Source organism: Brassica napus, unplaced genomic scaffold, assembly GCF_020379485.1.
Source record: "Brassica napus cultivar Da-Ae unplaced genomic scaffold, Da-Ae ScsIHWf_1458;HRSCAF=2049, whole genome shotgun sequence".
Classification (NCBI taxonomy): Eukaryota; Viridiplantae; Streptophyta; class Magnoliopsida; order Brassicales; family Brassicaceae; genus Brassica; species Brassica napus.
In genome coordinates, this window is record NW_026014871.1 from 1 (window position 1) to 14,359 (window position 14,359).

The 14,359-nt window shown below is 38.5% G+C and overlaps 1 protein-coding gene and 1 pseudogene across 2 annotated transcripts; one reads left to right on the plus strand and one right to left on the minus strand.

Annotated features, from left to right (window-relative positions):
- The first annotated feature begins 4 nt into the window (after nucleotides 1-4).
- On the plus strand, nucleotides 5-1,683 carry LOC125597415 (annotated as a pseudogene).
- On the minus strand, nucleotides 1,269-12,306 carry LOC106356806 (histone-lysine N-methyltransferase ATXR3). 2 transcript variants are annotated; one of them, XM_048772143.1, is made up of 20 exons: nucleotides 12,012-12,306; nucleotides 9,457-11,873; nucleotides 9,234-9,290; nucleotides 7,733-8,863; nucleotides 7,176-7,540; nucleotides 6,563-7,096; nucleotides 6,368-6,468; nucleotides 4,947-5,982; nucleotides 4,790-4,861; nucleotides 4,553-4,663; nucleotides 4,376-4,476; nucleotides 3,885-3,984; nucleotides 3,674-3,769; nucleotides 3,278-3,445; nucleotides 3,066-3,191; nucleotides 2,878-2,931; nucleotides 2,527-2,774; nucleotides 2,321-2,429; nucleotides 1,927-2,229; nucleotides 1,269-1,820 (listed from the first exon to the last, which is right to left on the minus strand). In XM_048772143.1, the coding sequence occupies exons 2-20, from the start codon at nucleotides 11,756-11,758 to the stop codon at nucleotides 1,644-1,646; spliced, it is 7,191 nt and encodes a 2,396-aa protein (XP_048628100.1). In that variant the 5' UTR covers nucleotides 11,759-11,873; nucleotides 12,012-12,306; the 3' UTR covers nucleotides 1,269-1,643. The 2 variants fall into 2 exon arrangements, with proteins under 2 accessions (XP_048628100.1, XP_048628101.1); XM_048772144.1 differs by having other exon boundaries at nucleotides 11,952-12,306.
- Nucleotides 12,307-14,359: the final 2,053 nt, after the last annotated feature.

Sequence of the window (14,359 nt, forward strand, 5' to 3'; positions counted from 1 at the left end):
TGAAGAGGAACTCAAACTTAGACTATACTCAGGAGATGTTAACCTACTTGGCCCTGCAGAGAGGTTTTTGAAGATTCTTGTTGATATACCTTTTGCATTCAAACGTATAGAGTCTCTTCTGTTCATGATCTCACTTCAGGAAGAAGTCTCTGGCATCAAAGAATCACTCTCTACTCTCGAGGTAACTAGTCTACACTAATAAACACAAATTAAAACACCTCAATCTACTAACTTATCTGCCTGCATGTGTTGTGTCAGGTGGCTTGCAAGAAACTGAGGAACAGCAGACTGTTCCTGAAACTACTAGAAGCAGTTCTCAAGACAGGAAACCGAATGAATGTCGGAACCTTCCGTGGTGACGCACAAGCTTTCAAACTAGACACGCTCTTGAAACTATCTGACGTGAAAGGAACAGATGGTAAAACCACACTCTTGAACTTTGTTGTCCTTGAGATCATTCGTTCCGAAGGAGTTCGTGCTCTCCGCCTCCAAAGCAAAAGCTTCTCGAGCGTTAGAACAGAGGAGGACACCAACAACAACAACAACAGACTCAAGTCCACAGTCAGTGGAGCGTTACCGAAGCACGGGACTCCAAGTGGTTTCGGGATTAACAACAGAGCTTGAAGATGTCAAGAGAGCAGCGGTCATAGACGCTGATGGATTAGCTGCGACGCTGACGAATCTAAGCGGCTCGCTGACGAACGCGAGGGAGTTTTTGAAGTCCATGGAGGAAGAGAGCGACTTCGAGAAAGCTTTAGCTGGGTTTATAGAACGTGCGGATGCTGATATTAAATGGTTGAAGGAAGAAGAAGAGAGGATCATGGCTTGGTCAAAAGCTCTGCCGATTATTTCCATGGCAAGTCTGCTAAGAACGAAGGGTTGCGTTTGTTTGCTATAGTGCGTGATTTCTTGATCATGTTGGAGAAAGTTTGTAGACATGTTAAGGAAACTACGACATCAGCTACCAAGACAAGGACTCATTCGGCAAGAAAGAAACTCAAGTGACGATGCAGGAGGATAGTCATCAACCGTCCACCGATAATATTCAACAGCGTTTGTTTCCGGCTATTGCTGAACGGAGAGATGACAGTTCCGATGATTCAGACGATGAGTAGTTCTTCATCTTCTTAGTTGTTTTATCTTTTATACACTTGCTGTAATACGCTGTTTGGTAATAGCAAAATATCCGCACCAAACTGTAACAATATTATACAATATATATATTCCTTTAATATCATCTGGGTGCCAACCTTTATAATATATAGATCTAGGAACAAAAGAACATGAGATCTATTATTACCAAGGTAACAAAATAAGAAGAAGAGATACAAAGCTAAGTCGAATGATTCTCTTCTCTGGAAAATTGTGTGACAGCCTAACATCTAACAATGGTTCCTAACCCAAAAGTTATATTATCAATTTCCAAAATCTTATATTATATTATATGTGGCGAAAGCTATACAATAAAAATCGAGGGGAAAGCGCTGCTTGATTGAGGCTATTCGCTGCCAATGGCACTGCTTTTGCTTCGGTCATATCGATAAGAGACTATTTCTAGTAACTGTGTGTTGCCTCCCCCCCACCCTTGGGCTGCTCGCTTTCCCAAAAAGGGAACCTTCTGAAATAATAAAAAGGTGTTGTACCTAACTATCCCATGTCGCTTGAAAGACATGCCGTCTGCTTCTTAGCCACTGCAACAGTTCTCTATCTAGTGACGCGTCGTTGAGGACAGCATCGAACATCGGGCTTCCAAATACTCCTGGGTTGCTTTTGAACATCCATATTTTATCCTTTGCCCATGGTTTTTGAGGTTGCTTTAACTGTGTACACACGGATAGTAAGAAATAAATGAGAAAAAATAACAACGACAAAGTGAAGACACCTGAAAATGTACTTAGGAAGTGGGGTCAAAGCAAGGACTTTTACCATCTGTGAAACCATGGTTTTCACCGTCTTTGGTCCATAAACACGATGCTTAGATGGTTTCTGGGCCTTTGCGTAGAAGGAAGCAACGTCGGGTAAAGACAAGCACCCTCTGGTTGCTTTCAACAATGTAACATCTGGATCAGTATTCGTCTGTTCATACCAGTAAATTAGCTGCCCGAGACAATAGTTCTCGCCATAACTTTTCCGGTACTCCTTCATACTGTCACCTAGTTTCTCCGCATACTTGGCTCCCAAATCTAAAGGGCTTATGTGTACAGGAGAAGAGACAAAGGACTTATATTCCTGCCACATATCCAAGACCCATCTGTCAGATAAAAAGTTCGACAAGATTTTGCCTTCTTTTTGACTTAAAAGATTATATGGAACAACTTACCCGAACTTTAAAAAAGCACTTCGTATAGGCATATATGTGTATTAAATCAGCTGCAGCATCATTCCGACACTTGTATGTACAAGGTAGATCTCGAATCTCATCTCTCAACCTTCACAGAGAACAGAATTTTTTTTTTAATATAAGTATAATCTGTTTCCTAAAAGTACAGTGTTTCAAGTATAAGTAAATATGATTGATGCACTAACCAAAGTAATGATCTCTGAAGCTCCTCAAGGACATCTGCAGATCCAGATGGATCATGGGCGCGAATTTTGTATCTAAGTTCATCAACAATGCCTTCCTCCACGTGAGGTGACAGGCACTGAAGCAGCTCTTCAACTAAGGAACCATCCCCGTTCCATAAAAGAGAGACTGTTTCTTCAGGAGTAAGCCTCTCGAGCGGGGGAGGAGCGTTCTTTGGATCCCCAAACATACGTCTCATAACATATCTTACCTGTGCATAACATTTTTCAGAGACTACCTTCGTTTGGGGATAACGTTTTTACAAACACTTGCACAAAAAATGTGAAAGGTAAGGAAGAAAAGATTGCAGTCACCTTGTCAAGTGTGACAGCCAAATTCTGAAGCCTCTGATTGTAGACACCCTCAGCCTGTACCATCAAAGTTACAGATATAACAAGCTATAAGAGTTGGAGAAAAATCAAACCCCTTTTACTATTCATATCACAAAAGACATGACCTATTGAAAGAACCTGCAAAAAGATTAAAAGAATGATAATCTAACCTGAACCTCAGCATCACTTTTCTCAACATCAAGGTGTACGTCTGAGAAATATTTTCTCTTTTCTTCCATATTATGCTTAAGAATTTCCTCTGGAAGCTTAGTTCTCTCGAAATTGATGAATCGCACCTTTATGCACAAGAAACTTTCTGTCAGAAGTTGTAATCCCATCAATAGTTTTGCGATAAACTAACATAAACTGATTCATGACTAACCAGACGAGCAGTATACGCAATCACCCAATCTGGCAGCCCACCAAGCAAACAACTTCCCAGTCCAGCTCTTCCCAACTCAAGATAATCTTCTTCTGAAACTGAATTTAGTATACAAGCTTCTAGCATCAGTTTGTGTCGATCCAGCAGACCATGCCATTCCTTTAATACCTGTTACAAATATGGTTCGCAAAACTAAATCAACAATTAGGACAAAAGAAGATAAACTTCGGTACAAAGAAACTAATTAGTCGTTAGTGAACAAGCACACACAAAACCTCTAAGCCAAGCACACAGAAAAAATCTAGAGCCCTTTTAAACCAAGCACACAGAACCAATATCATTATCACGTATCTTTGATACCATATATATATATATATATGTTAATAGCACAATTACCTTCTGAAATGCACCTTCACCAGTGAGATTCAAGTAGCTGCCCCGGCAAACTTGGCTACCACACAAGCAAACAGACGCCTCATATTCTTCCTTACTCTGTTGCAGGCATAAGTATCATTCTTTAGACAGTGGAGTGGAACATAAAGATTTACCCAACGAATTAATACTTTCCTACAGTAGGAACTGGACATGAAAAGAGGGAAGAACAGACCTCAGTTACAGAATTATAATCAAAAGTTATCTCTTCGCCATACTCAATAGGACGTACTGAATATATGCCAATCTGGTAGTGTCCATCCACCGCAGTAACCCTAGAAGCACCAGATGACAAAGGAGGGTGGGGTGAGTGAACCATTTATAACTTATTATTAGATAGGAAGACAGTCAAGCGACTCAAGCATCTGGAGTTCCACTCCCAATTTTCGAAATGCATGTATGCTATGCATCGGTAAAAGAACGAGACTTGCCAAATGCGTATGAGCAGAGCAGATACAACCATAAGCAAATGTTGTTAAGTGTATCCAGACAAATTTTCTAAATAAACAATTGATATATGTGTATTGATCTGAGTATGCTTAAGCAGGCTAGTTTATGCATGCATCATGTATGACACTAATTATAATAACGGTCACTTGGTTCTGCTCTCAGAATCCAAAATTCTGGCAGAAATGGATGAGTGCAGACGGGGAGAATTTAACTTACTTAGCTTCACAGTTCGGTCGGCAAGAGTGACAAATTCGACTAGCATAATTAGCCTTGTGCATGGCATCAACAACAACTAAATCATATCCATCAGCATCACCCTGCCGTGCAAAATACAAAGTAAGAAAATGGTCTAAAATAATAAATACAAGCCCAAGCATCATCTTTTATTCATACCTTTGGTCTCTCAAGATATATATTGTAAAACTCTGGTGCAGGATCAGTTTTGTTTTCCTGCAAGGAACGAATTCCATCTTGCTTCTCAAACCACTTCCAAACAGGATAAACCTACAATATCCAAAACATACGTTCAGAGCTCCCTTTCAGAGAATGTTCCACAGCATGCCCAGTGAATTTCAGAAATGGTGCAGGTGAGTAACTGACAAACATAAAACTGCAAAGCTGAAGACCCACCTCTCCAAGAAATTCAACAACAAAATCTTCTACTACAAAACCACTTTGTTTGTTGCACACCACACCGAGGCCCTACTTGGACAAAAAAGTAGCAGATTAACAAAGGTAGTCCTAAATAAATTGATGATTTCCCTATGAAAGAATGACAGAGCGATACCTTCCGATAAGACACATAATTATCATCAGAACGACTTTCTATAGCCTTTAAGATGCCTTGACACATCCTCATTGTTTGTATATCACACTCTTCACGAGCATTCTCTTTGAGCTCTTCAATCACAGGCCTTAAAGGGAATACCATGGGGGTGTTACCAGATCCAGTGAACAACCTAGCTTGCCTGTTCAGGGTACGTAAGACTACATCTTCTATAAACGAATGTTTATCCTGCAGTGACCAGTCCAATTCTGGCATTGAATCAAGTAAGAGGTTATGAGTGTAGGGATCGATTCCATACACCTCTTGCTCTAAAACCTCGTTGCCAAGAAGCTTTCTTGGTTTATACTCCTTGACTTCAGGAAGTTCCATATCTAACTCTTCAGTACCATTTTTTTGTGCATTAAGCTTCTCAGCATAGTCTTCTGGCAAAGAAACCCGCATCTTTCGTTGTACCTCCTCCTCGTCAGCGACAATTGTGTACTTTTCAATCACTTCATATTTCCTAGTGACTGGTGGCACAAGACCAGCTTTGGTCATACGTGCACCCCATTCTCGCTCTTCGATCACAGAATCAAAGGACTCATCTGATGTGAAGTATTTCTCGACACGTGAGTCCTGTGATCGACCTTCTGAACGGATGTCCGATTCACTTTCTGAAGCTGAAGCTGAGCTATAACTGTCATTCTCAGATAGCTCAGAAGATGTTTCACTTCCCGAACCAAATGATTTACGATTCAGTTTAGACAAACGCCTTCTGATTTCTCGGTCAGATGCATATTCTCCGTAGTCCAACGCACCATTTACACCCAATGTGTCACTAGTCCTGCTCATGAACTTCTTTTCAGTTACTGATTTACTCAACTTCTTGTTGTACTTAGAGGCTGATGAGAATCCTGAGCCATCTTGCCATGACTTCATTAATTCATCTCTTCTGTATGAAGACGTAACCATAGAGACCTCTTCTAAACGTGTGGCAAGTTGAATAAATGGTACGATGATTCGGTTCATGTCTTTGGAGCCTCCCCGATTCCGCCCTCTGGATACATAAGATAAAATCAGAAGAAAGTTACAAGCCACAAGTAAAGAAAGTAAATAAAAAACAACTCCTACCTCTTTTACAACAGACTAAATCCTACTTGAGAACTAGGAGCCTAGGAATAAGAAGTCTGAAATACGAAATCCTACAGCCCAACAAACTGATGCCAAAACCGAGCAAATGGGAAGAAAACGGTTATTGACTTGAGAAATGATAACCCATAATCAAGAAAGGATATCAGCAGTCAATCTACATATTGTTTGGCAAGCAGAAGATCAGTAGCGAAGAAGTTGCGTATCTATAATTTGCAAGAAAAGATCGAAGTATCATTGGAACAATCAACGAACTAAAGAAGTCACCCAGAAAAAGAAGAAAGAAGCCTTACTTAATTGCTTCCCTGCACATCCGACTGATATCCTCCTTGACAGATTTCAAACCATGACTAACGTAGTAACCGTTTTTCATTTTTTCCTCTATTTGAGCGACCTGGTAACCCAAAATACATTAGGATTAATTTAAACTGATGGTAAAGAAATGAGAGCAGACATAATATTGAGCATACATGAAAACCAGAAAGCACCTTTAAAGTAAAGAAGTCAAAAGTATTTTGCTTCATGATGCCCCTAAGGCTTGAAGCAAGGAATTCCTCTACTCGCTTATACCCATGTTCTGACTTTTTAACCGCCCATCGCCTGATACGAGCATCCCTGGATAGAATTGCCGATGATTTCCTTGCATCATACAATTTTGAACGTTTGTATAAGCTCTTTCGGAATAACTGATTAGCTGAGTCTCGCTTTTCCACTCGATCAAAGTAATCCTTAAGGTTACCAAAATCATCTGTATCACCTCCTAAGCCCTTAGACTTAGCAACATCTGTAGTCTGTTTCAAACTCCTTAACCTGGAACGCAATTCACCTGATCGAGGATGCTGGAATTTGAGCCAACTTACTTTTTTATAGTTCAATGTCAAATCTCCAAACTGGGAGCAGCCTGTGATGTTTACAGAAGATATATGGGGAAATAAACGAAGAACTTCCTCAAGCATGCTGGAAGTCACGTTTGTACAACCAACCAGAATGACAGAGTCTATCTTCTGCGTGTTGTAAGTGTTCTGCAAGAGAATGTCATGTCAGATCAGTGAAAGTACTAAATTGCTCAAATACAGTAAACGGAAAGCATAGAGTGCTCACCATGATACTCCAAAGCCTAGAATCTGTGCAGTTGGGACCCAAAGAAGATAAGTCAACTTGTCTTGCAATATCCTTGTATGAATTAACAGTGGCTTTCCAATGTCTACAAGTCATGGACGCAAATGCAAGTGATTTTACATCATATCTCAACAAATGAAACACCCGTGCTAACGCATGACCATCTAACAGATCCCAGTAAATCCCCGCGGTGCGAGAAGATCCACTTCCTTCTACATGGAAGGTAGCGTCCCCACATAAATCCTCAAATGCCAACTCATCCTTCTGAAACACATCATCCACTTCAGAATGGTCCCCACTTTCACCAGCCATCAATCGAGCTCTTTTTGGATAGGATAAATCAAATTCTGAGGTTTATGAACCAAAAAAAAAACAAAAGATAGAAGAGAGTTAATGTTCAAAACATATGAGAGCAGAAATTGAACACTGTTATAACAGAAGGGATGAAGAAAAGGAAATAACCGATAATAACTTCAAAGAAAAACATGAGCTAATAAGAGGGGATGGAATGGCCTTAAAATACTGGCAGTCGTGCATACCTGAAGAGTGGTACATGTACTTGTCAGTCTCTTTCTTTGACTGTTTCCCATTGATCCAAGTGTCTAAAACATCGTTTATGGCAGCAGAAAATTCCCGACTCTTGAATGTTTTCATAACCAATTGATGGAGTTTCCCACGGAAATACCCAAGGAACTGAGGGTGCATACTATGGAAAGAGCTTAGACTAGTGTCCATTTCAGAATGCTTGAAATCCTGCAACTCTGAGACAACAAGGCTTTGACAATCTGAAGGCAGGGCTGGTTTTTTTCCCTGGAGTTTGGCACTTGTTTCAAGAGTTTTTGTGATAGAAGTAACAGGTACCCAAATTTTATCAGATTTCCTGAAGACACTACTATGGCTCTTTATTAAACCTTTATCAACCAATATCTGGAGCGCTGAAAATGGCAGAGGTCCTTGTTCTTGCCCAGCCCCATCTATATAGAACCAATCACCCAAATGCAATTGCAAATCCTCGACTGTATACAGACGATCTGTAGGGGTATTAACAGATGCGCCGGTTTTCCAACACCCCTGCAAATCTTGACTGCCGCAAGATGTTGATTGAGAAATCGTTTCGACTGATTCCCACTTGGAATCACTAGATGCAGGGGAAGGACGAGCATGCCTTGAAGAGCACTTTTCCCTACCACGAGCTTTGACATGGGGATCAGGAATCGATGGAACTTGATCATTTACGACCAATGAGTTAAGCCTAACTACAGAGAGCACATTAGCCTTGACTCCCCTCGCCTGATTTCTCTCATCTACACCAGAAAAAGCCCACAGGGGAAGTTCCAGCCTGGAGCTGCTTCGAGAATAATACAAATCATCCTTCTGATGCGTTCGAGGATCCTCATGACCTGACTTCTGCATCAGGCATAATGGGAAACCATCATTCAGAACCAACTTCTTTTTGTAATATATATCTTGCGAAGCTTCATCGCGTCTTATCCAGTCCCCTCCTTTGCAAGACCAACGACCTGATAACCAGCTTCCTATCTCATCTCTCTCAGATCCATCAACATTTTCTGACGTCAACTCTTCGACATCCCTTGTCTTGGGCTCTGAAGACCCCGACGCCTCATCCCCTAGCAACTGATCTACCACTTGATAGTAGCACCAGGTGATATCTGCAAATACCAGAGTAGAACTTCTAAATAGTGTCATGTAAAACATGCAGCTAAACAATAAGCTACGATTATTCAAACTTGATGTCTAAATGGATCTCCATGTTCAAGTACAAACCATCTTATGGTGGCAGTACGCGGCTACTACATCTTTAAAATCATACAACACTTCCAAATAGTACAAACGAACTAATGTAGATATAACATATCTAACATAAGTAGATATAAACACTCGTATCGTTGTGTTTTCTTATAGACAGTAGGTGATGTAGGTAAAGTTAGGAATATAAACTGCCAGAAAAGAACAGAAGCAAATAAAAAAAAAAGCATATCATGCTACAGAAAAAGTGTAAGTGGTGCCAACGAAACATACCTTCAGGACTCACAAATTTTCTAGTCTCTTCACGCTCAACTTCAATCTGCATAGCTTCTGCAAAATGGTAAAAATACGCCTATCTTAGGTATGGCGGAGAAGCTCCAGGATACAATAAACTAAATTTACAAAGAAAAATGCTCTAGATATATGCTAGCTTTTTGGCTGAAAAGCATAAAATCTGTGGCCGGAAAAAAATAATATAATACATTCATTACAGTACCTCCAAGTGTTTCAAGTTCCCTTCCAGGGGTGATAGTACAACCCTCCACGAGACTAGCGATCCTTTTATCAAACTGAAAATCTTCATGATGTTCTACTAAAATTTCCTTAGTATCTGGTATAGACACTGATTCAGGCAAGGAATATCCAGCTTCTTGGTCCATAGGAACTGCTTCGGCAGCATCTACAATGTCTTCTAATAAATTACCAGGCGCTTCAGGAGGATTGACGAGCCGTGTCACTGCATCTGACACGACCGATGGAAAATTTAAGTTGACCGTAGGAGATGTTGCATTTTCAATAGTGACCCACCTATTGTTATCTGAATGTTTAATCATATGGTCAGAGAAAAGAATGCCTTGCTCCATAAGAGCTTTAAGCTCGGATAACTTTGCAGGGCCATTTTCCATGCCATAGTAATCAAGATAAAACCACTTCCCCAAAGATGAATCAGCCGCCACAGACTCTTTTCCCTTTGCAGGCTCATGCGGTGGTGTATCACAAATGTCCATATCTACCTCCATTGATGGCAACTCCTCAGTAGGAGCTTCAGAGACTTGCACAGACTCGTTTCCCTTTGCACACGGACTTGGAATCTTGGATGAATCACAAATAGAACTTTTTTCAACCACCGGATCATTGTTGTACAAAATGTTTTGACCTTGCAATTCTTTGCTTGATGAAGCCGACTCTTTCCCATTAGAATCCCTATGTCTGTACTTATGCTCGAGCTCCGTACCAGCCTGAGAATCCCCCTTCTCCCTAACTCCACTTTTCCTGCTTATTTCTCTGTGGCCATTACGTCTGTTACGATCGCTCTGGGGATCTTCCCTATAGTTAGAAGTGCCATCCCTACGATCACTGGACCACTCAGAGTAACTTGGACTTCTTCTATAATCATGGTGATGGCTGCGGTCATGGGGAGACCTTTTACGAGCATGTGAAGACTTCTCAAAGATGTATGGCGACCTCTCCCGGGCATATGGTGACCTCTCCCGATGGAGTGGACTTCTATCCCTGTGTTCATGGTACCTAGACCGATCATGTGGAGAAAGGTCAGATCGTGCAGGACTGTGTCCATGTCTGTCCGAAAAAGCCCTTGCAGGGAAAGATGAGTCTTGGTGCTTTCTAGAATACTTTTCCAGAGATGAAGTTTTTGATGAATATGAATCTTTGTAGGGTCTCTCAACAGAGTGACGTGAATAGTGGTCTGAGTGAAGAGAACGGGAATAATCATCAGAAATTTTTCTACATTTGGAGCTCCCATAATCCCCATAATCATCATAAGAGTGTTTGCGCTCAAAGCTATCCGGTTCAGCTCCATGTCGCTTCAGCTTGTTCACGGTAGAAGAATACTCTTTCCCAAGACCATTGGGGTCGTTGTATTCGTTCTTGTGTAAATTATCCTCTATTACAATTTTAGAACTGATCCTCGTAGCCCTGTCATTCCCACTTCTGAATTCTCTCCGGCGATAGAAATCGTCATTCACGAACCTTCCACCAGGCGGGGTACGTTCATGTTCATAATCATACTCGTATCTCCACGTTTTCCCTCTGTCTGATCCATTCCTACGAGACCGGTTGTAACTATGATCATCCCTTACTGTATCCATTTTCTGCCATTTGTCTGGGATGAACTCCCCCTTCTCAATTTCATCACTGGGATCTCTCCATGACCTGAAGTCTCTCTCTTCCCCTTTCCTGTACTTATCTGAGGATAAATCCCTTCTCTCTGCGTACCCTTTATCATAATGCATGTAACTGAACTCCGCATTTGCAGTCTCATCTTTCTTCCAACTCTCCCCAGAAATCTCGCCCTTTTCGATCTCACTCCTCTGCAATGACTTCACCGGCGAAATTTCACCGTTCTCCAAAACCCCATGAGAACTCATTGTACCTAACTCACCCTCTTCCACTTCATCTTTAAACCCAGAATCTCCACCGTTTTCGAGTTGTCCATTACAAGTATTCTCATGCAGAGGTTCACTCTTCTTATCGTGCTCTTTCGTCTGAGCCTGTGATTCTCCAGGGAGTTGCACTGCCTGCTGTTTCGGCTGCTTCTGCTTTCTCACCATAACTTTACGAATTACCTTCTTAACAATTTTCTTCTTCTTCTTCTTAGGTGGCTGAGCTGGCTGAGAGTCTGGAAGCTTATCATCATTAGCTGAGATTGATGCGTGGCCATTCTCAGAATTAGCAGCAAGCTTGGTATCATTGTTGCCTCCACAAAGCGTCTTCTCCACAGCTGGAAGCTTCTCCATGATATTCAGTAGAGGCATGCATGCTACACCCCCATCGCTCATGGAAACCTTCAACAATTCTTCCTCTACCCAAAGCGTCCTTAAGCCTCCCCTTCCCCGGGGATATCAATACTCATGCTTCAGAATCCACCGCCCAAAGTTCGTCGCACTCAACAACCTGCAAACACACAAAAACAATCAGCAACAAAACTGAATGTAGACCAAGGGGGACGAGCGAGAATCTCCAAAACCCTACAGGGTCGATTGATGAAATTAGAGGAGACGAAGATACGCGAGACGACGAATTGAAGTTTACCGGGAGGGTAAGGAAACGTAGCGAGACGGATCAAGAAACCCTAGAATGGAGGTGGGAGGGACGATGAATGAAGAAGAATGAAGATTTAGAGAATAGATCGAGGTCAAAGAAGGCGAAATCGAGAAGGAAACCCTAGAACGCTCTCGCTGAATCCCAATCTCTTTGTTCCCGTTTCGCCGGGAAATCTACGCCGCCGCGTGTGTCCGTCTCTCTCTGTGACCTTCGCTTCTCTTCTGTATCGTTGTGTTCTCTCTCTCCGTTGTGTTTTTTTTTCTGAAAGAAGAAGGCGTCCGTGTTAATACTACTTTTTATGTGTATTTATTTATTTTACTGGAATTAATTATGTTTGCTTTTAACCGTGATTAATTTGATATAAAGTTGATGACGGAAAAAAAAGTTACCGAAATGGTAAATATGAAATTTTGGTAACTAAAAAGGCAATACGGGATTATTTACTTGTAAGGAAAATATGATTCAGTATATTAATTTTTGTAATTAGATTTTGTAAGCGCGAAATAATTTTTTGATGAAAATTTTATATAATCGCATTGTCTTTATTTAAAGTAGTGTTTGAGCACAAAATTCATAACCCAGAGTCTGAATCGAACTCAAACTAAAAGAAGTTTATCTGTACCTTCTCTGAAATGTAAAAATATCAGAATGAATATTGTACACAAAACATATCAGATCCCGGGGTGTTATATCCGAACCTGAATGGGTAACTCAAAAATGAAAAAAAAAACTGAGAGGAAATTGATTCAAATGTACAAATTAATCACAAGTATAAATATTTAAAATATATATATGTACTTCAAATATTTAATTCTATATTTATTTTGAAATGGTATCTAAAATTAATTATTTAAATTTTAAATAAATACCTTAAATATCCAATTCTATAAAAATAAGTATTTACTTCTTATGTTTTTTAAAAAAAATTTGGATTTAACTTCAGATGTATCCGAACCGAACTAATATAATCCAAAGCTGCACAATATATTGTTACTTTATGGAGTTTAGGATGTGATACAAATTAGAACCAAAAACGATAACATGATCCGTTCTTACAATATAAATTTACTTTTTATTTGTTCTATTTTTTAGAAATTATTTTATTGTTATATTTATTAAATATTTATTATAATATAAATTTATTATATGATGTTTAACCCATTTCATACTTGATAAATGCTTACATTTCTATGAAATAAGCGGCAAGAAACTATAATTGTAATTTATAATATATATAATTCAATATACCATATAATCAAATAATATTAATGTCAACTAAATTTAGTATTGTATTTTATCAAATTAAAATATATTTTAATGTTCTAATTTAGATATTAAATTAAAATGTAAAATTATTTATTATTTTAAATATCCTATTTGAATATTTTGCATTAATAAAATGAAGTATGTTGTAAACGGTATGAATCCCTATATGTTATTATGTATATGTAATTCTTTTAATTTATAATTTGTAAAACAGTTAGTTAATAGATTAAGTTATTATATATACATATATGTTTTGCTGTAATAATTTAATTATAAATATGAATTATGTATATATAAATATTGTAGAAATGTTATTTCTTATTTTGTAAAAAAAATGAATTAATATTCATTTGTAATAAAATTTTAAAATAATTACGAATTTTCATTATTTAAAATATATATTTAAAACAATAAATATCTATACTTTTCAGAAAAAGAGATTAAAATATATTGTTAAATGCAATATTCGAAAATATACTGAATAATATCTTTTGTTTTATTATTTTGAAAATATTTTAACAATATGTTAAGATTGTGTATATATTTAATAATAAGTAAGTTTGGTGTATGCAAAATAATAAAAACTAAATAAATGAAATGGTTTAACCTAGAGTATTTGTAAGTAGTTAAAAATGTTTTTTGTTTTAATAGTAGTGATTTATCTTCGCAAATTATAACACATGTTTTTTTGTTAATATTTACGTAGACCTTGAATATATTAAAAATATTATTTTCCTATAATAAGTGATATTCATGGTTTTTCTGTATGATATAAACATACGATTTGTTATTTATTTATTTTTGTTGTCAACAATACGATAATAGGAAGATAAATCGTATGTTTTTCTCAATGCCAGTCATCTACACGAATATATGTAATCAACAAAATTATAAAACCATAACCCATTTTTTTTCTCAAAGGTTTCCCTTTAATATACCTTATTCATTGTTGTCTAACTATATTTTTTATACTCTCACTTTTCCAATTTCCACATTTAGGAGGTGTTATACATTGATGGACTTAAATCTAAGAACAATCTGTTGTTATTCAATAGTTGATTTTAATTTTT

Coding starts and splice junctions, on each gene's coding strand:
- LOC106356806 (XM_048772143.1), bottom strand. CDS start 11,758: ATGAGCGATGGGGGTGTAGCATGCATGCCTCTACTGAATATCATGGAG. Junction 4,862..4,946: donor ATTATGTGTCTTATCGGAAG/GTATCGCTCTGT, acceptor TTGTCCAAGTAG/GGCCTCGGTGTGGTGTGCAA. Junction 3,446..3,673: donor GTGAAGGTGCATTTCAGAAG/GTAATTGTGCTA, acceptor TATTTGTAACAG/GTATTAAAGGAATGGCATGG.